Source organism: Colletotrichum scovillei, assembly GCF_011075155.1.
Source record: "Colletotrichum scovillei strain TJNH1 chromosome Unknown Contig00003, whole genome shotgun sequence".
Lineage (NCBI taxonomy): Eukaryota > Fungi > Ascomycota > Sordariomycetes > Glomerellales > Glomerellaceae > Colletotrichum > Colletotrichum scovillei.
The window spans coordinates 4,140,189-4,159,363 of record NW_023336261.1 but is presented as its reverse complement, the minus strand read 5'-3'; the positions used below and the strand labels follow the sequence as shown (position 1 = coordinate 4,159,363).

General features: G+C 53.1%; 4 protein-coding genes across 4 annotated transcripts; all 4 read left to right on the top strand.

The window, feature by feature from the left end:
- Positions 1 to 2,822: 2,822 nt before the first annotated feature.
- On the top strand, positions 2,823 to 5,147 carry HER10_EVM0007867 (uncharacterized protein; the record flags this gene model as incomplete). Its single annotated transcript, XM_035477408.1, has 3 exons — positions 2,823 to 3,499; positions 3,559 to 4,263; positions 4,319 to 5,147. The coding sequence occupies 3 exons, from the start codon at positions 2,823 to 2,825 to the stop codon at positions 5,145 to 5,147; spliced, it is 2,211 nt and encodes a 736-aa protein (XP_035336256.1).
- An 808-nt stretch (positions 5,148 to 5,955) lies between these two features.
- On the top strand, positions 5,956 to 7,826 carry HER10_EVM0010260 (uncharacterized protein; the record flags this gene model as incomplete). Its single annotated transcript, XM_035479726.1, has 2 exons — positions 5,956 to 6,157; positions 6,208 to 7,826. 2 exons carry the CDS (start codon positions 5,956 to 5,958, stop codon positions 7,773 to 7,775), a joined length of 1,770 nt encoding a protein of 589 aa, XP_035336464.1. The 3' UTR covers positions 7,776 to 7,826.
- A 247-nt stretch (positions 7,827 to 8,073) lies between these two features.
- On the top strand, positions 8,074 to 9,266 carry HER10_EVM0002417 (RNA polymerase II elongator complex subunit; the record flags this gene model as incomplete). Its single annotated transcript, XM_035472130.1, has 2 exons — positions 8,074 to 8,100; positions 8,154 to 9,266. Exons 1-2 carry the CDS (start codon positions 8,095 to 8,097, stop codon positions 9,264 to 9,266), a joined length of 1,119 nt encoding a protein of 372 aa, XP_035335743.1. The 5' UTR covers positions 8,074 to 8,094.
- Positions 9,267 to 14,618: 5,352 nt separating this feature from the next.
- HER10_EVM0005061 (uncharacterized protein) lies at positions 14,619 to 18,036 on the top strand. Its single transcript, XM_035474686.1, has one exon. It carries the CDS (start codon positions 15,317 to 15,319, stop codon positions 17,468 to 17,470), a length of 2,154 nt encoding a protein of 717 aa, XP_035335998.1. The 5' UTR covers positions 14,619 to 15,316; the 3' UTR covers positions 17,471 to 18,036.
- The last annotated feature ends 1,139 nt before the right edge of the window (positions 18,037 to 19,175 follow it).

The following is a 19,175-nucleotide window of genomic DNA, read 5'->3' as shown; positions in this document are numbered from 1 at the left end:
CAGGCTTAGATGTTGACAGCCTATACCGTAGACGAATCAGACCTCGCGAATCCCTGGGTTTTTAGGAATTACATTGCTACCGAACCAGGATCGCCATACCGAATATGCGCAATCGCGTGCAAAGATATGGTATTTCCATTCACATTGTCGTAACAAGTCACCGTGCACTGCCATGTCGAACGTCAAGTCGACGTTGACTAGGGGGCACTAAGTCGTTGAACCTCTCAGATTGTCTTGTCTGCCTCCCCAGGCACACTCTTCTGCCTGAGGGTGACTCAATTCAAGGTCGGTTCAATATGAAGCTCGATTGTTGGTCCGTTGGAGGTTCGTTGGAGGTCCGTTGGATATAAATGCTCTGTGATTTCTTGATGCCTTGAATCTCTTTTGTTTCCAACAGACTCATCACACTACACTTCACACCAACAGTCATACACTACTTCATCACAAGACTACCACTGCCTCATCCTACTTCGACTCATACCCAATCCTCAATCCTCTTACGACCAATCGCCACCATGAACACTACTGCCTACGCTACCCCCATGATGCTTCAGAAGAAGAGCACAGATGAGACAAGTTTCCCCGTTGACCCTCGTGAGTTCTTCGAATCTATACGTAACGCTTCCTGTACTAACTCTACGAAAGTCCCGGGAAAATAAGCCAAGTCGATCTCAGCTACAATTAAGCAAACACATCTTTATCGACGGCGTTTACGGGAATACACACAACATGAAAGAGGCGACACCACACAACCGGAGCATGTCGTCTGCCTCACGGCGCTCCATTGGCTCGAACACACAAACTGTACTTTTACTAGATTGGGGGACACGGGTTGGATAGTTCTTTATTTCAGAATGGCACGATGTCGGGCATAGGGCTGCAGGGCACAACATGTGTACCTTACCTACGCAGCCCTAAATACCGCCGCGGGATCTTGCATACAGAGGGGCGTTTTGGGACATTTCTACAACGATATCATTGGAGGACGACGATGATTCCGATATGAGGGGAGGGGTACACACCACGCTCACAATTACGATATGAGAAGGGAAGGCTACGGCATCTCTGTTAGGCATCTATAGGCTGAAATTGACCTATATACACACACTTACACCCTCACACGCACACGCCCATCATGCGGCTATGGGGCTCCCCTTGTGGCCACCCCTTCTCCAGCGAGTGAATGACCCTCTCAGCCAATGCCAGGCGTCCTTCATCCGCTTTAGGCAATCGTGACATGTCGTTTTGGGGATGTACGCCCTTTACGGAGGGGGCTAAGCGGAGGTGGGAGTGGGAGCGGTGGAATATTGGGCCACCCGTTGTCGTCTGGCGGGTCCCTAATGACGAGGCTCGGAGGTTAGTTGAGTGTAGGTCCTGACTGCATCTTCTGATGGACTGAGGCACCTTTAAGATCAATTGAAGCGTGGGATAGCTCGTAGACAGGGGTGCATACCTTGAGTGCTGTCCGCTTCTGTAGTGTTGTTGCTACTGCAGTCAACGTTTCTTACCTTAACATCACTTTGCACAATTCTTCATAGCGATGCAATCATGTCTAATTTATACAAACTTCTCTAAGCGGCATTGTATTTATTTCCGTTGATCATGTGTCTTGGTCTGAGAATCTCGGAGGACCACGGCGATCCTTAGATATGAAGCTCGGCTTTGTCGGGTTGAATGTGATCAACCCCAAGCACTGTGAGGCGGGTCACATGGTACTCGGAATTGTCCTCAAATGGTGCTACAGAAAGCAGATTCTTTTTAAAAGCTTGTGTACGTGGTGCTGAGGTGACGAAGGGTGATGGAAAACCCTGGAAGACTCTGGTGCATGGGCTGCTGAGGGGTAGGCATCCCATGGCGAAGTAACACCACCACCTGATGAGAAAAGATATGGCAACAAGAGCTCATCGGCCTGCCTCTTTGATAGCCTTTATACTTCATCCTATCAAGTCTGCTCTCATATTGGATTGATTCCCACCATTTCAATTGCCACTGGCTTAGCCTTTGCTAAGATGAGAGACAAAAACCCTAAATTGATGAATGTCTTGAGAATTATAGGTTTGTGTAGTCATTGGCCTACTTGCCAGCATTGGACTCGGATTCATATATGTATGGCGACACAGGGATAAAAAAGTAGCTACGCGAAAGAGAGTTGTCTGTTTGTAGAAAGACATCTGCGGTAAAAAGGACTTTTGAAGCATAATGGCTTTGTGCCGATGAAGAAGTAATGGCTATTTCTCTATTCTCTCTGCCAGAGCTTTTGAAAGGCTGAGGCTCACTGAGTTTGTGAATTCAATCGATCTTTACCTCGATCGATAGTTTGAGACTCAAGATTCATCTCCAGGTGTAATTCTCCTCTTAAGAATAGCCTCCGCCATGGGATATTCATGTGCCGTGGAGGACAAATAAGGTACGTAGCTCCCTTGAGGCAGGAAACCGTGTTGCATACCGGCCGAGACCCCCTACTATCAAGTGAGACTTCAGAGTTGAGCTTTTTTGATATGCTACCTAAGTATCTCAAGTGAGCCTAATTCTGAACAACAGGGCTGTGCCTAACATCATCCCGTCAGGCGGTCGGCCTCCCGCATACGACCAACAGATGTATAGACACCCAACCATGCGTTCATCTACATCCAAACAAAATTAGAACCTGCTCCTACTTTGCCATATTAATTCTTCTTCTTTTCCTTTTTCTTGCCTCTTCTTCTTACCTCTTCTTCTTCTTACCTCACCCAACGCACTCACCTCGAAGAACGAATCTGCGACTTTGGCCACGATAACCAGGATCAATCAACACCGACGCGTTGAATCACCTTTCAATCGCCATGGACGTCAGGGACGTTTCTAATGTCGGCGACTTTGCCTCCTTAATGGAACGGCTCCAAGCTGCCGCGGAACGAGGTGGCCGCAGAAAAGGACAGGTTCCTCATGATCATCCTCCCCCCGACGTGTTGGTGATGCAGTTCATGCTGGCAAGATCAATGCGCATATCACGCCCGGCAGCTTCTAGCGGAGGGTCGAATATTGCAACTACTCAGGTTCCACCGGCGTATCTGCCCTGTATTCAGCCTGTCAACGAGCTGAAGCCTCTGTCAATCTCCAAGATGAGGTTGGAAGAGCACCACCGAGGCAAGCTAGTCATCGTACGGACAATGACGCCCACGGATCAGATCAACTCAATCATGGCCATTGCTGAGGACAAGGCCGGCACTGCCGTCTTACTCCAACTCTACAACCAGCCGGATCATAGGGTTATACAACCTGACGACATACTCCCGGAAGGCAGCATCTGCCTCATCAAGGACCCGTTCTTCAAGGCGACTACCGATGGCAAATATAGTTTACGAGTGGACCACGTTGACGACATCATCCTACTACCCGAGGGCGACAAACGCATCCCGTCGCAGTGGAAGACATGGGCTCCTAGTGCCAATTCTGAGAAGATCCGGCAGCAAGGAAACAATGCTGTAGCACAGCAAAATTGGGGAAAAGCAGAAATCTTGTGAGCAGCAGATATGATGACTGTTGATATCGAGGAGGTTTTCACTGAATGCGGTTTAGATATTCCAAGGCACTCGACTCTGCTGCCACGCCTGAACAGAAGCGTGCAGCGCTCCTTAACCGTTCCTTGGCAAACCTCAAGCTTCATCGCCCGGAGAAGGCACTGAGCGATGCCATTGAGAGCCGACAGGACAATGACCCAACCGAGAAAGGACTGTTCAGAGAAGCCAAAGCCCACTACGCGCTGGAACAGTTCTCGCTCTGCGCCGAGAAGCTACGTCAAGTTGTCATCCTGAACCCCGAAAACCGTGACGCAGGGAAGGAACTGGAGCGGACTGTGTGCCGTATTCGCGAGCAAGATCAGGGGATCTACCAGTGGAAGCACATGCACAACCAGGCCAAGGCCACCCCCCCTACAATCGACTGTGCGACCTACACTGGTCCTGTCGAGGTGCGCCAATCCCCTGGACGTGGACGAGGGCTCTTCACAACCAAGCCCGTGAAGGCTGGTGAACTTCTTCTCTGCGAGAAAGCCTTTGCATACAGCTATGCTGGCGACGACGATACTGTCAGTCGCCAGAACATCAAGATACTCATGAGCTGGGACACAAAGAGGATGACGATGGGTGGGCAGGCAGATCTTCTTTCCGGCCTTGTACAGAAGCTCCATCACAATCCCCAAACTGCTTCCCGCTTCTTCGACTTACATCGCGGAGAGTACCGACTAGGCGAGACTGCAGAGCATATCCAGACGGTGGTAGATACGTAGGTAGTCATCTCATGGGAAGACGCGAAAAAGTCAGTGCTAAATCTATAACAGGTTCCTTGTCGCGCAGATTATAGGTCTCAACTGCTTCGGTGCACCGCGAGCATCCGTCCTCCACTTGACTGATACAAGAGTTCAACAAGGAAGCTATACCACCTGCGGCATTTGGACTCAAGCGTCCCACATCAATCACTCATGTGTCGGCAACTGTCGTCGCTCGTTCATTGGAGACGTGATGATGGTGCGAGCTTCGAGAGACATGGACGCCGACACGGAGTTGCTGATCAGCTACCGGCCGCCTGATGAATGTGCGAGCTATGATGAAACTCAGAAGCATCTAAAAAATTGGGGGTTTACTTGCCGATGTGAGCTGTGCGAAGAGAAGAAGTCGATCTCGAAGCAGACTTTCCAAAAACGCCAAGGGCTTTTCCGAGAGTTGAAGAGTACCATGAAAGCCTGCAGGACTCTAGCTCAAGAGTCCAAGGCACAGCGGCTGATTGGCCAGCTCGAGGAGACTTACGCCGTCGGAAAAGGATATTACCGTCTGGAACTATGGGACTCGTACCTTGCGCTCGCCCGGAAGCGACTGGACAGGGGAAAACACTTTGAGGCTCTCGAGTTGTCCATCAAGAGTCTCGAGGCTCGTGGCTTCATTCTCGAGGCTAGCCGGGCTGTAAAAGCATCAGACAAGCGCCATCTAAAGATCATCAAATGGGGTCCACCTGGCGAGCACATCGTAACGGCCTTCCTCGTCATGTTCCACGTGTACAAGATTGTGGCCCCTGAGCTATGCGCACCAGCGAGGGAATATGCTAGGACGTCCTACGCAATCTGCTACGGAGAGAATGACAGTATTGGGAAGATATTTGAGGAACTCATGTGATGTTTGCTCACACATAGTTCCTTTGATAAGCAGGTCATGCTAGGAGGGGTGGCATTCTAAATTTCATGTATCATACTGACCACTGAGGCTGACACCACGATGAGCCACTTGCTACACAGAGTCTAGCATTAATGCCACACAATGAATTTTTACAGGGAAATAGGAGAAAGCACCAAAGACCTATCGTGCTCGAATTGGGCACGCCGCTGTGTCCTTCCCGAAATACCCAGCCTGTAATTGAAGTTTCGATAATAAGGTAGGTCTCAATGAGTGGTGAACAATTTCAACGCTATTTTCCGCGCAAACTTACCTTACTACTACTTTGGGTCTTGAAAGAACGGAAAGGCAAGGTCTTTCAACTGTGTTGAGTACCTCACCTCTCGGAAGTGGTCAGTGGCTCATATGAAGCCTCGCCCATATAAGTCACAGAAGTTCAGCTCTGCCAGCTCGACCTGCCCGTCCATTAAGCTATACACTCAGCAAAATCAAATCTAAGTTTCAGTCCCAGGTTCCAGTTTATCTCATTGCTGTCATGAAGCCACAATTATGTGGACGCTTCTCAAGATTTAGGATCCTCCTTTGAAGCTATGCTGCTTAGCCGTCAGCAGGTGCACCAGCGATGGATGTAAAGCTGTGAACAGCTGCTGCCAGATGAGTTGCGGGGTCCTCTGCCGGAAGGGCCTTATGTAATTTAAGGTTCTGGACTGACCAGGGACCCTGTAGGCCCCTGCCCAACCCGACTTTAATTGACGGTAGTGGGACATCTTCAATCGCGTCTCCAGACGCGTCAAACCCCATGCAGCTCGCGATGGAGCTCTCTTCGTCCTTGACGGACTTATCCGCCGTATCATCGCCAGACTCATTCAGAACGGCCTTTCAGTCACCGGATACCAACTCCGAAAAACCGACTCACACAGATCCTACATCACCCCAACGCATGTACTCATCCGCGACCCTGCTCCCCCGTGAGCTGAAGGAACATTGCCAGATCTACCTGGAAGAGCACCTCTGTACGTTAGCAAGATGCCCCCCTCCTCGCGACATACGCTGACTATGCTAGATAATGGAGCACTCGGCCTGTACAATAGCCTCCTCACTGCCGGGTTCTCGCGAAAGATCAACACCAACCCGAAGCGCGTCCCTGTCCCTCCGTTAACCCACCTTGCCCTCCTCAACACTCTGACCATACACCCGAGCCATACGACTCGAGCCCCCGGCGCCGACCGTCTCGAGGTCTGCTCACAGACGCTAGACTATCTTCGAAACCTGCTTGCCATTGTTGGGCCTATTAATGCCGGCTTCAGGAATGCGTTCCAGTTCCACGGGGTCCAGTACGGCCGCCGGAACCGATACCACGACGAGGAGGACGAGGACCTCGACGGTGATCAGATCGGCAACAACAAGTTGGCCAACGAAGATAGCATATGGCAGCGGGCGCAGGACTTTTGGGCTGTTCTCGGCTGGGCGTTCAACTGCAGCAGACTGCATCCTCACCGTTGGCGCTTCTGGAAGACCTGGCTGAAATTCATGATCGACGTTCTCGAGGCTGACATCTATGAACGGAAACGCCTTGATGAAGACTCTTTGGCCTCATCACAGCAACCTCAGAACTGGACACACATGCGAGAGTCAATCCTTGTCATGTACATCAAGCAGAAGACTGACTCCGGGCGAGGTGCTCTGAGGATGATCCTTCAAGCTGTCTTCGCTGACGGCTGCACCTCATCGTTGGCAAAGTTTCCCGAGGTGTTCAACAAGGAGATAAAGGGGCTACCAAGTGAGGACAAGAAACGCAAACGAATGACTACGCTTGATATCGAGAACGACCAATTTGGCGACTATTTCAATGAAGAGCTGACGGACGACGAACCTTCTGAGGCGGGTACGCCGGGCACGCCTCGTACACCACGCACACCAGCCATGAAAGCTGGAGATTTTGTTGCTGCCCCACTGGCAGATTCGATTCCTCTTCGTCTGAGACTGATGGAGCTCCTTTCCGAGGTCGCCTACAACATGCCCGAGGAGTTCATGGACCACAACGAATACACGCTGGACTTGTGCAGATTACTCAAGCAGCAACCCCTTTCGTTCTTTCACCAATTCATCACCGACATGAGTTCGTACATCCAGCGATATGGGGCCGCCTTCAAGATCGACTTCCTGGCCGTTCAGCTCGATCAACTGCTGCCCTCCGGATATGAAGACCCCAAGAAGGTCATCAAGGGGGAGGACAGCGGTATCATCATCAACGCAGACGTCCTCGAGTTGTGCTACCTGAGTCACCATGCTAATACTATTGACCCAGAAGACAATGCCAGGGTGGCGCTGATACTCGAGAGCCTGCTCTACACGATACCGGCGGAAGAGATCCAGGAAGCCAAAGACAGGCTCCGAAAAGCCGCGCTTAAGGGGATTGAGGCACGCAAGGCCAAGGCCAGGGGTACGAATCGGAGGAGCGCGACGACCCCGAGCCGTCGGGGCCGAGGCAAAAAGGGCCCCAGTCCGCGGGACATCTACGCCAAGGAGACGATGGATCTAGCGGGGGAGCGCATGCTTCTTTACATTGACATAATGGGCGCTCATGAACCTGAAGGTGACGTAGATGAGGACGAGGATATGGACGACTGAGGAGGGTGTTCATTTGCTAGGAGCAGTGACGGTATTGCATGTAGAAGGGGGCTTAGGCGTTTTGCAGAGTCAGAGAACTCATGATACCCATACTCGAAAGTATCGAGATTCAATACATTACTTATTATTCGTTTGATCCTCTGTAATTACTTATGTGAGAGGGCGTCGCAGGCGTCTACATTATACGGAGCGCCAATGACTTGAGTCCCGATTTGGTAGGTGGGGTAGCTGATCGCAGATGCAAAAAATCCCCAGAAACCCCGCCAAAGTCTGTCACTCATATTCAACGACAACCCCTCCCAGCTCACGAACCGCCAGTATGCCGGTGAGTCTTGCCATTCCTGGGCTCGTGGGAGAAAGAAGCTAACTCTATGACAGTTAATCGTAGTATCAGGTCTCCCGACCTCGGGTAAGACGACCCGCGCAAAACAGCTGCAAGCCCACCTGGCAGCACGCATCGCCGCCGCCGCCGCCGACGACAACAGCAAACAATCACCACCGTACCGACTCCATTACGTCTCCGACTCGACGCTCTCGATATCGCGCGATGTGTACGATCTCGACCCGAACAAGGTGCGCGCGCACACGCGGTCCGCCAACGCCTCGGAAAAGGACGCCAGGGCGGCTGTCTACGGCGCCGTGAAGCGCGTGTTGTCGGACCGGGATATTGTTATTTTGGACGGGATGAATTACATCAAGGGGTGGCGGTACCAGTTGCACTGCGAGGCGAAAGCCATGAGGACGCCAAGCGTCGTGCTTCAGATTGGATGTGGAGTTGAGAGGGCTAAGGGGATAAATGAGGAGAGGTTGAGGAGGCGAGGGGCGGCTGCATCGACGACGACCCCGACGACCGCGACAGAGGAAGCACAAGGGGATAGCAGTCAGATCCAGGAGGACGCAAAGGAGACAAACACAGAAGACGAGGCGAAGCAAGACGACACCGACGAAGAGCAGCAGCCCTACGACACGGACAACTGGGACAACCTCGTCTTCCGCTACGAGGAGCCAAACCCGATGACGCGCTGGGACAGCCCGCTCTTCACCCTCATCTGGGACGACGACGCGGCGCAGACGGCAAAAGTGTGCGACGACATCTGGGACGCCGTCGCGGGTACGGGGCGGAAGGTCATCAAGCCCAACCAGGCGACGGTCCAGCGCAGCCGCGACACGAGCGGAGATTACCTGTACGTGCTGGACCGCGAGACGCAGGACGTCGTGAAGAGGATTTTGGAGGCGCAGGCTGAAGGGGAGGAGGGCGGGGAGGTCAAGGTCTCCAGGGGAGATGATGGGGCGGGAGGAGAGAAGAAGGAGCTTGTTGTGCAGCTCCCTGGTCGCAAGGTCGGGCTGCCGCAGCTTCAGAGGCTGAGGAGGGCGTTTGTGGGTTTGAACCGTGGCGGGATCGGGCTCGAGGGCGTGGGTAACTTTAGCGCGGAGAGGATGAGGGAGAGCTTCGTTGGGTACCTGAATGATACGTTTGAGCAGGAGGGTTGAGTTCACTCTGACCTGAAGGAAGCAAAAAGGGGCGAGATAGTTGGTGTTTGCGATAGAGGACTGTAGAATTGATACCCCTGAGATGGTTCACGACGAATTGGGGATACTCTGTGAGGGCACTGGGCGAGGCGACATAGAGTTACGGTAGCGCGTCGCTCTCGTTATCGAGAAGTGCTTCCCTTCAATCTTCACTGCCAAGCACTTTAGGAGGCTGGTGCTAAGAATACCTTTTTACTTTGGCTCATCTGGCCTACCGCAGAAGCAGCTGGTTTGTGAAATCACCTCCGGCGGAATGTTACCCACCATACCTCACTGTGGTCTTGGAAAGAATCGACATTCTTGGGTACTTAGATACTCGGTGTTCGCAGAGAACGAAAGAGAGAGATTCTTCCGTCACTGTCTGCCCTTGATTGGTGCAGCTCACGGAATCCGAGTGGTCGATTGCACACCATCAGGAATGCTGCAGAGGTCTCAAGGTGATCCAACGAGGCCTAAATGAGAGCCGCCACGCCGCCAAGACGATTTAGACACTTGAGAAAAGTCTAGATCATGTTGGCGTACAGACTTTGTGTGATTCTATGTTAGCCATGGTGTTGGTGGTTGCCCATTTTGGAGAAAAGCAGGGCGCCGAGGGACCTTCAAACTCTACACAGTAGTAAGGCAAATCACCATGATCCGCGTTACCAAATCCCAGTCAGACCATTTTCTCCTTTCCAAGACGGCTTGGCATTTCCTTGGGAGAAGGTAGTCGACAACAGAAGCTAGCCGGATTCCGGATTCCGAAAGACCCAAGTAAAAGTCTCCGTTCCAGATCTCCCGATCGGAGGCAGATGCAGCAGCTTTACAAAGTAGCCGCCGGGTTCATCGTGAAGACTGTAGAAAGCATCCACATCATCCATGGACACACCTCGCATACCGCTTCGGGACCTAGACTCCCTTACTTGGCCCGCGAAGAGAGCAGACACATCAGGTAGACAACCTCAGAGGTGCGACGGACTACGACGGACACACCCGACTTGGCGATAAATCATAGATCTCAGGTGATGGGTTTCACTACGCCCTGAATGGGAGTCACGAATACTAGGATAGAGTCTCGATACAGGGTGAAGGCTTGTCGTAGGCCAAGAGAGGAGGGGACTGTGGTCGCGGCGAATAGCGCCTCGGATGTTAACCTAAAAGGTTCGGGACGGGGAATGCAAAAGAAGCGGCAAAGCCTAGGAGACACCGGTGAATACTAAATCGCATTGGAAGCGACGTGGACGGCGCCGTGTCTTGACTAGCCGACGCCGGCTCTATAGAAGACTGTGTGACTGGGATATGTGGTTTTGCTGCACTCTACGAGGTACGCAGGCCAGACTGAGACGACTTCACTCATGCCAGCTGATGTGTCTGGCGATTCGGCACTGACTTGATAGCGCTCGTCGGAGCCTTATTGTCTGATTTGAAGCTTTCGACCGCTTCCGGCCCTGACTTTCAGATGCTCTTGACTTGTCTGAATCTCAGCATTAATCAGTCCCCATTACGATCAAAGCGCATCGGTTACTTGAGATCTTGAACTCAGCTGTGTTGTCTACAGCGCTATTCCTAGTGGGAATAATGCGTCGTGTGGTTTCCATTCCGAGTTAAATCTCAATCAATCAGCTTCTCTGGTCAAAATGACTACGGATACACAAATAGATCGACGAGTTTGAGACGAGGTAGATGGTCGTTTTCTGGCCAATGCAGAGAGTGTGTCGCGTGTCGTGTCGGCCGGCGGGGGTTTGGGTGCGAGAGTCGAGACTCGGCCGCTTGCCTCACTTTAATTCGGCCGGCCCTGCAAGCAAGTCGCGTGCTTCTTAGCTCAGACTGAAGCTGGGTGATGCGGGTCCACGGTGAGGAACACTCAAAAATACGCAAAAGCTCGATTGAGCCGTAGGACTGTGTCTGTTTTGAATAGGAGCAGGTTGTGAACCGTGGGACAGAATGCTGCGACAGTGTCATGAGGGTAAAGTAGCCGTATGGGCTGATTATGTTGCTGGAGCTGCGTGTCAGAGTGTGCGCGCCGTGCTATCGATGCGGTTCGTCTGGAGCGGGCAACAGAAAAGGGAAAAAAAAAGAAATGAGAGACACCCGTCGGATTCAGAGACGGGCAGGACGGCAGCACGGGCAGGCGCAAGCAACGGCTGCGGCAACGGCAACGACATAACGGCAGGCTGCCCCCGCCTTGAGCCAGTCAGAAGCAACCTGACGGTGTGTGCATGTGAGTTGGACGGGAAAGGAAGGGACGATGAAAGACGGATGAGAGGAAAATCCAATCGCCAAGATCGCTGGCCAGCCACGAGTGATAAGCTTTGCCAAGAGGAACAGAGCCAAGACGGGCAGGTGTGGGAAAGACGGGGTGTCGGGTTGGGGAAGTTTAGGAAGGAAGCACGAAGAACGGGGGAAAGAAAGAAAGCACAAGCCACCTCATCTGCTTACCGCACCTTCCCACGCTTTCCTTACGGATACTTAGGTATACCTACCTTAGCATACCACCTACCTATCTGATGGTGCAGGCTGTAGCTAGGTGGCGATCACGACACATCTGTACCTGAGAACACGACACTCACGTATGGCACCATCGAAGCGTGCCAATTCGTCCGGCTGCAAGCTACCAAGGGTCCCAGAATAGGTAACTTAGCAAGCGCCCTCCCGTGCCTCCCTCCCATAATTCCATCTGTACCTACTGCGTACATACAGACTAAGATACACACGATTATCTGCGGGGTTGAATGGGGCCAATACCATCTAACATTGGCCACTGGATTGGACAGTAGAGCCAACAACAGGTTTTGGCCCGGCTGCCACCTGCCGTCTGCCACTCCCCGTCTGCAGCAACGTAGGCCAAGTCGATATGCTTTGCCGGGCACCGACATCACCTCACTCTCCCTCGACACATGTATAATGTATTACACCATTCGCACGAATACTGGCACATCAAGCATCCTTCCAAACAAGCAACACCCAGAAAACTTTTTAGAACCCCTGTGTCGATGAGGATTTGCCGTTGGCCTGAGCTCTTGATCCCCTTTTTGCGGACTCGGGATCGATGCAAATGGCCGAGAAGGGACGGACGGGAAGCTTGTTCGAAAGCAAAAGAAAAATCAATCCTAGCGCCTCATATCCGTCACAAAAGACAGGGCTACGCCGCCCAAGGACCTGCTTAGTGGTGGCCTGTAAGTGGTGGTTTTTTCTGCACAGGTTTCCCCTGCTCATTTCCAGCAAGGTACGTACTCGGCCAGTCACCCATTTGGACGTTGGTCCGCGTCCATGGGTTGCGGATGACCCGCAGTTCTCGCCCAAAGACTCTGCTCATTGGACGTCTCTTGACCGGATGGGTGAGCCCGGGGCAAGGGGCGTGGTTGCAAGAGGGAACGCCGTGCCCGGGACCCCTGGCACAGTGTGGGATTCTTCCGCAACGCTGGCCTTTCATCATTTCCTCATCCAGCCCAGTGGCCGCCGAAGCGAGCCAGCCCTGGAAGACTGTCAGCACTGGGGCTCCTTCCGTTCTCCTCTCCGTCTTGGTAGCACAAACCGTCCGTTCGTTCAATTCTTCCCGTCTCCGTATTGAATCGACAGCGATCACAAGCATAAACTACGGATACGCTTTCACCTCTATTTTAATTAGAGTTGGCAGAGCCACGATAGGCGACGATGAGACCGAATTCCCTGATGTCACCGCTCCCCCTCAAGCTTTCATCAAGTTCAGAAAAAAACAAAAACAAAGGTAACGAGTGATGAATCGACAGGGTGAGAGTCGAGTAACAGTCGAGGGGTTACACTCCCTTTTGCCCTTTTCCCGTGTTTCATGAGCCAAGACAAAACGCTCCGAGCTCAGTACTCAAGAGACGACTGGCCGGCCATCTGATTTCTGTACTTGATCAGCGCGGCTGCCCTTCTCCGTGTCAGGGTGCTCCCCTCGAGACGGGGAGGCTTAGACACCCACCGTACCACCGCACCGTTCTCGTTCCCAGCTTTACCATGCGTGCTATGGAAGTTGCGGCCAACCCTCGCGGACACGCTCTTTCTTCACTTCAACGGTGGGCACGGCGATGCAGCCTGCTATTGTCTAGCGCCGGGCGTACAGTGTCTTACTCCCCAGAGTACGTACTCTTTCTGTATTAGATAATGTCTACTCCGTACTACTTATTTTTGTAGGTAGGGACACCCACGATGCAGGTGGCTGACGGAACTGGCGGCGTCCACTTGCCTGGCTCACCTGGCACGCTGGACTAGGTAGGTAGGTATTCCAGAACAGTACCGAGTTGACTTCTCCCATTGTCGCCGGATATCGAGCAGCACCGCGTTCCGCTTGCCCAATCCGTTAGATGGTGGCGCGCTTGAGTGATTCTTCCTGACTGCCCGGCGATACCTCAATAGTCGAATGCCAGCCTCAATTAGACGACGACGGACTCTCCACTGCAAGGACTCGTGACAGCCCGGGAAGAAGCTTTCTTGAACGAGCCTTTTGTCACACCACGCGAAGCAGGACGTGAACGACAGCCGACAGACTGATTTGTTCTCTAATACCAACTTTCCCCTCCCGTCTGATCTCGATGGCAGCGCTCGTCCTGCGTGCTCATAGTGCAAAGCTGACGAAGAAGGGGCATGGGCGGGGTCTTTGCACGCCTTCTCACTGCAATTTCAATGCGACGGTATTGATTTTCAGACTTGGTGCCTCTTTGGAAGCAAGTCAATCAATTATTCGCAGCCATACCCTGGTGTCGGATAGCACGCGTCGTACCTACTGTACTTTGGTAGGTACGCCATACTGCGTGCGTATCTTGTCTCCCATCGGACAATCCACCGAAGCTGGAGCCAGCGTCCTCACAGATCGACGATGGATTGCGGAATGGCGTCCGGCATTGCCATGCAGAGTCGGAAGCTTCTTCACACGCCTTCTTGCCAAACGGCGAAGGACCCTTTTCTTGGTGTCTGTAGATCGCCCCGAATCTCGTCGGGTCTGCCAAGCTGTCACTACACGATCGCGCAGTGCTTCGCGACAACTCTTGAGAGAGCCGGTCCCTCTGACTCGGGAATTCACAGTACAGCAACTGTGCGCTGGAGATGAGGGCTACATGAGCCCCACTCTTTATGCCACGGCATCCGCGTACAATTACCGTGGTCCGAGTCGTATCCGATAGCATCAAGCACAGTTAGCGGAAACGCAGAGCCGGGGAGGGTGTGTGGATAATCCCAGTCGCACGGCTTACAGTGTGCTTCGCCTTACTCGCACCAAACCACCTACCGCCCCGGCACCCCCCTCGAGAATCAGAATGACACTGGTAGAGTCGCTGCCTCCCCCCCAATTCTCTCCCATATCCATCCGCGTCCCCCCGACTTGCTATTCCAAAACACTTTCGAGACGGTCTACGACTCCACCAGACGAGCAAGAACAGCCAGATCTGGCCAGCACCAATCTAACAAAGCGCAACACCGTACACGCCATTCAGCACGCCGTCTTCCCCTCTACGGCGACTCAGCAGCCCCCCCAGAAGTAGCTTTTACACTCTCCTTTCCCCCCGGCCTCCTTCTTTTGCCTTCTCTTTCCCCCGTATTCTCTTGTCCTCCCAAAATCTCTCGGCGCCCAGCCTGCGATCCCTCCCACATCCCCCACACGCAAGCCTTCTTGGAACGCTTTCTACCGACAACCTCAACCTCGACCCGGTTTATTAACAATTCGATTGTGACCTTTGGCTATTTTGGTCTTCGCCTGGGAGAACTTGGAACATTGACGATTGCTTCGAACCAACTGCTCAACCCTTCAACGACTCTGTGCGCGACTTCAGAACGCCTGGACTCGTATCCTCGACTCTCGCCGCACCCATCCGCCCGACCGAGTCCCGGAACTCGCGTCGCTCGACGACAACAACTCGACGCCTACGTCAATCAACACTGCGAATCCACCGACGACTGCGAAGCTTATTCGATGGCGAGTGTTCGCGAATAGGACGAATCTTCTTTCGATCCTCGCCTGCGGCTGGCCGCTCTGTTCTTCATCGACAAGCATCCGACGAGTCGGCGCCGCCATCATGGTAGATTTCGCCGCAGCCGCGAGTCCCTTGCCCTCTCTGGGCGCCGCCGGGGCAGCAGCCGCGAAAATCGCGACCGCTGCGCCTATTATTATCGCGAACAATGGCATCAACTATGAAGAAACCACGACCGGAGGCGCGGTACAATACAACGACCTGCGTGACCCCTTCTTCGCCTCCATCTTCCCCGTCTGCTACGCCCTCGCCGCGACGACAGTAACAGCATACATGCTTGTGATCATGCTTTTCATTACTCCCCGATCATTTCTCGATGGTGGAGTGGTATACCTGGGCCGACGCGGGTTTACGAGTGGTGGAACATCGAATGGAATCAGCATCGGAGGTCGACCATGGCTGCAGAAGGTGGCCGCCGTCACCGTTGCAATTTCTCTCACAATAGCAAGCGCCGATACTTTTAAAGTTGCCGAGCAACAGTACCAGTGGTCAATTCAAGACGCCAAAAAGATGCAATCGGAGGTTATGGACGGAACCGAACTGAAAGTCATTCGCCTCATTTCAGACACCTTTTTGTGGCTTGCACAAGCCCAAACTCTCATCCGACTCTTCCCACGTCAGCGGGAAAAGGTTATTATCAAGTGGACTGCCTTTGCGCTGATTACGTTGAATCTCATCTTCAGCGCCTTGAACAGCTTCCAGTACCCCACCAGCGGGAGCAACGGCAACGCCCGTCCACGAAGCTTTGTGGACGCCGTGCCCGCTCTCAGTTACCTATTTCAACTGTCCCTCGGCCTGTTATACGCCGCATGGGTCATTTACTATTCACTTATGAAGAAGCGATACGCCTTCTACCATCCCTTGATGAAGAACATGATTCTGGTTTCTACACTATCACTCTTCGCCATTCTTGTACCAGTCGTTTTCTTCGTACTGGATATGGCACAGCCAGAATTCGCTGTTTGGGGAGACTACGTTCGCTGGGTCGGTGCTGCAGGCGCCAGTGTCGTGGTTTGGGAATGGGTGGAAAGGATTGAGGCATTGGAAAGAGAAGAGAAGAAGGACGGTATCTTAGGACGCGAGATTTTCGACGGCGATGAAATGCTGGAGGTCTCAGCGTCCGAGTTCCCATGGCTTAGGAGAAGAAAGAACAGAAACGGTGGTAGGGATGGTGACGGTGGCGAAGACGGACCTCAGGGTGGTTCTGGCGCTCAAGGTCCTCCCTCGGCCGAGCGAGGCAATCTTTGGCCAGGCATGACACAAATCGCCTCCAGATATCGCTCCAATCACGCCCACACCAACTCAGGAGCAAACAACCAAGGCGGCCAGAGATCAAAGGGCGGTCTGTTGCGTCCGCCCATGTGGCCCTCTCGGCCCGCACCTGCGGTGACGCCCGTCAGTCGTACAGACACAGCCAGCGCAGCGAGCACCGTATACGCTGTAAGATATCAGCTGCCTTCAGAGACAACTTCACGGACACCAGAGGCAGTCATCCGAGCTGCCAACCAAAGGAACGCTGCAGCTGCCATGTCGAGGAGTAACTCGACATCATCTAGGAGCGAGTCGACAACGAGTGACGACGAGCTGTCGATGGCGGCGCCCGTGCCAAGACAAGCAACGCACAAGACTGTTGAAATCGACACAGAGGCCCAGGAGGACATGACAGAGAAGAACCGCAATGGATGGAGATCTTTAGTGGCCAATCCACTCTTCCGCCGCACTGCTCGCGATCCACCAGCCGAGGTGATGGCCCACACCGAGTCAAAGCCCGAGGTGCGTGGTGGTCACGATGATGCGGGTAGATGGGATCTCCGGGCTCGTTTGGAGGACTTTGCTGCCACGCAGGCCGAGAAGATCAGAGAGAAGATGCGACCAACTCCCGAGACAGATAGCCTTCCGGTGACTGTCATTCCTGCGCCACCAAGACAGGGAGCGGCACTGGCCCAACTACTGGAAGAGGAACAGGACCAGGAGCAACCGGGTCTCAGCAGAACCATCAGCGACGCCTCTGCACTCTCGCCTCAAGCTGCGGCTGGTCTGGGAAGGACGCAAAGCAATTTCTCTCGTCGGTCCCCTGCCGCAGGTCAAGGTCAAGAGCCTGCCACTCTTCAGCTAAGCAGACCACCTCTCTGGCCTGGAGTAAGAACCCAACATCAGGACTTTGAGCCGCATTCACCAAATGTGCCGCCTACGCCCTGATGATGAGTCTACGCGGTTTACGAGTTTCTTTGTCGATTATTCAAAAGCGTGGCGCCGTGGCTTTCTAACTCTTTTGCATCACGAGCAAGCATAACGGCGCATTACTACGGGAGAACGGATGACTCTGGCACGAGTCTCGATTGGTTGTTCAAATTCAAATTCAAAGTGTATATTGCAGATGGAGTATATGGGACTGGGGAAAACGCCCTCACGAGGAAGCGGAAACCAAAAATCTTTCGCAAATAATGAAGAGGGGACCCAATCGTGGTTTCATGTACATGTTTGGGGAATACGGAACGAAAGCCTACAGTTGGGCGGATGCAGCGTATAGAAACGGGGCGTTTTGCGGCTTTGTGTTTTTTCAGCCTGGCCAACAGGTGATCCCTCCCTCTCAGAGCAGGAGATGGTGATCAAGCCGCGCGCGCTGTATCAGACGGGGCCTCATGTTGTGGAGAGATATCTGCGAGCCGTAGCCAAACTGTGGTGAGGTGGTGGAAGTGCGCAGTACCAGGGGCCGCTTGGTGTATGGACATGAGGTGGTGAGAGGCAGAATAAGCGATAGCCGCAATGGTTTCAATAGGTTCAATGGAAACCTTTCCAAATTACTTGTTTACACCTGCTCAACGTGAATCGTACGACCCTTTACTGGACGACCATGTCAGATTGATGCATGCTCAAAGAGTCATAGTTGACATCCATACTTGTAAACTGACGAACATCAATAGATGCACAGAAGTCACATTTGAGACCACGTTTGCCGCCCACCGAGTTGGCAGCATCTATCTTTCTATTTCTCGTATCCTTGGCCTAGCCTATGCCAATTGGCAAGGCCGAGTCGTAGACCTCATTTCATCTGCCAGACTGGTACTTGGGGCAGACATGACACGGAGGCCGCGTAGTCGGGAGCTTCAGGAGCGTGTTGTATCACCACCACCACTACAACCAGCAGAGATCGCCGGAGTGTTCCACCGGCAAACGGCGAAGTGAATGTGAGAGAGAGCAAAAGTGCGGCCAGTATCCGTAGCACCCCCGTGAAAACTCTACCTTTCCAATATGACGGGAAAATCTTTCACTGTATTGGGTCTTGGCACTTGGCAACTGCAAAAGAGGCTGTGATAAACTCTCATTTGAAGGTTCAAGGGGGGGGGGTTGGCTGAGAATCCATGGGGCTGAATGCTGGACTTGGCAGACGAGCGGCCTGAAATACTGAATACCCTCGGGCACTGCTGGTAAGCATGGGTGAAATTCAGGGCGTCCTTTGTCGAGGGCGAGAACGACGGGGCCAAGAGATCTGCGAATGCAGCCGTTTGACAGTGGATGACTGGAACCGTCTCAGTGGCGTGAAAGAAGCATTCCAGCTTGGCGCTCAGGGGAGTGTCTCTCTCTCGCGGATACCTCGAGCAAATTGCTGAAGATGACAGAGGACGTACAACAGGGCGCAGAGGGCTTCGCCAAGTTTTGCCCCGTCGTGGCTGATGGCTACCATGCGTCAGCAGTCTGATTTCAGAGGCCCTCCACCGTTATGTTACAATTTCGACTACGGCGGATGGTGAGGGACATTCCTTCGTTCTTGACGGTGACTCTCCAAAGGTAAATATCGACAGAGCGTTGTAAGTGCACAAGGTTGTACCTGTATTAGCCCCCGACGACAGCGGCAGAAGATGGACTTGACTGTAGGATGATAGCAAAACTCAGATGGCCGCGC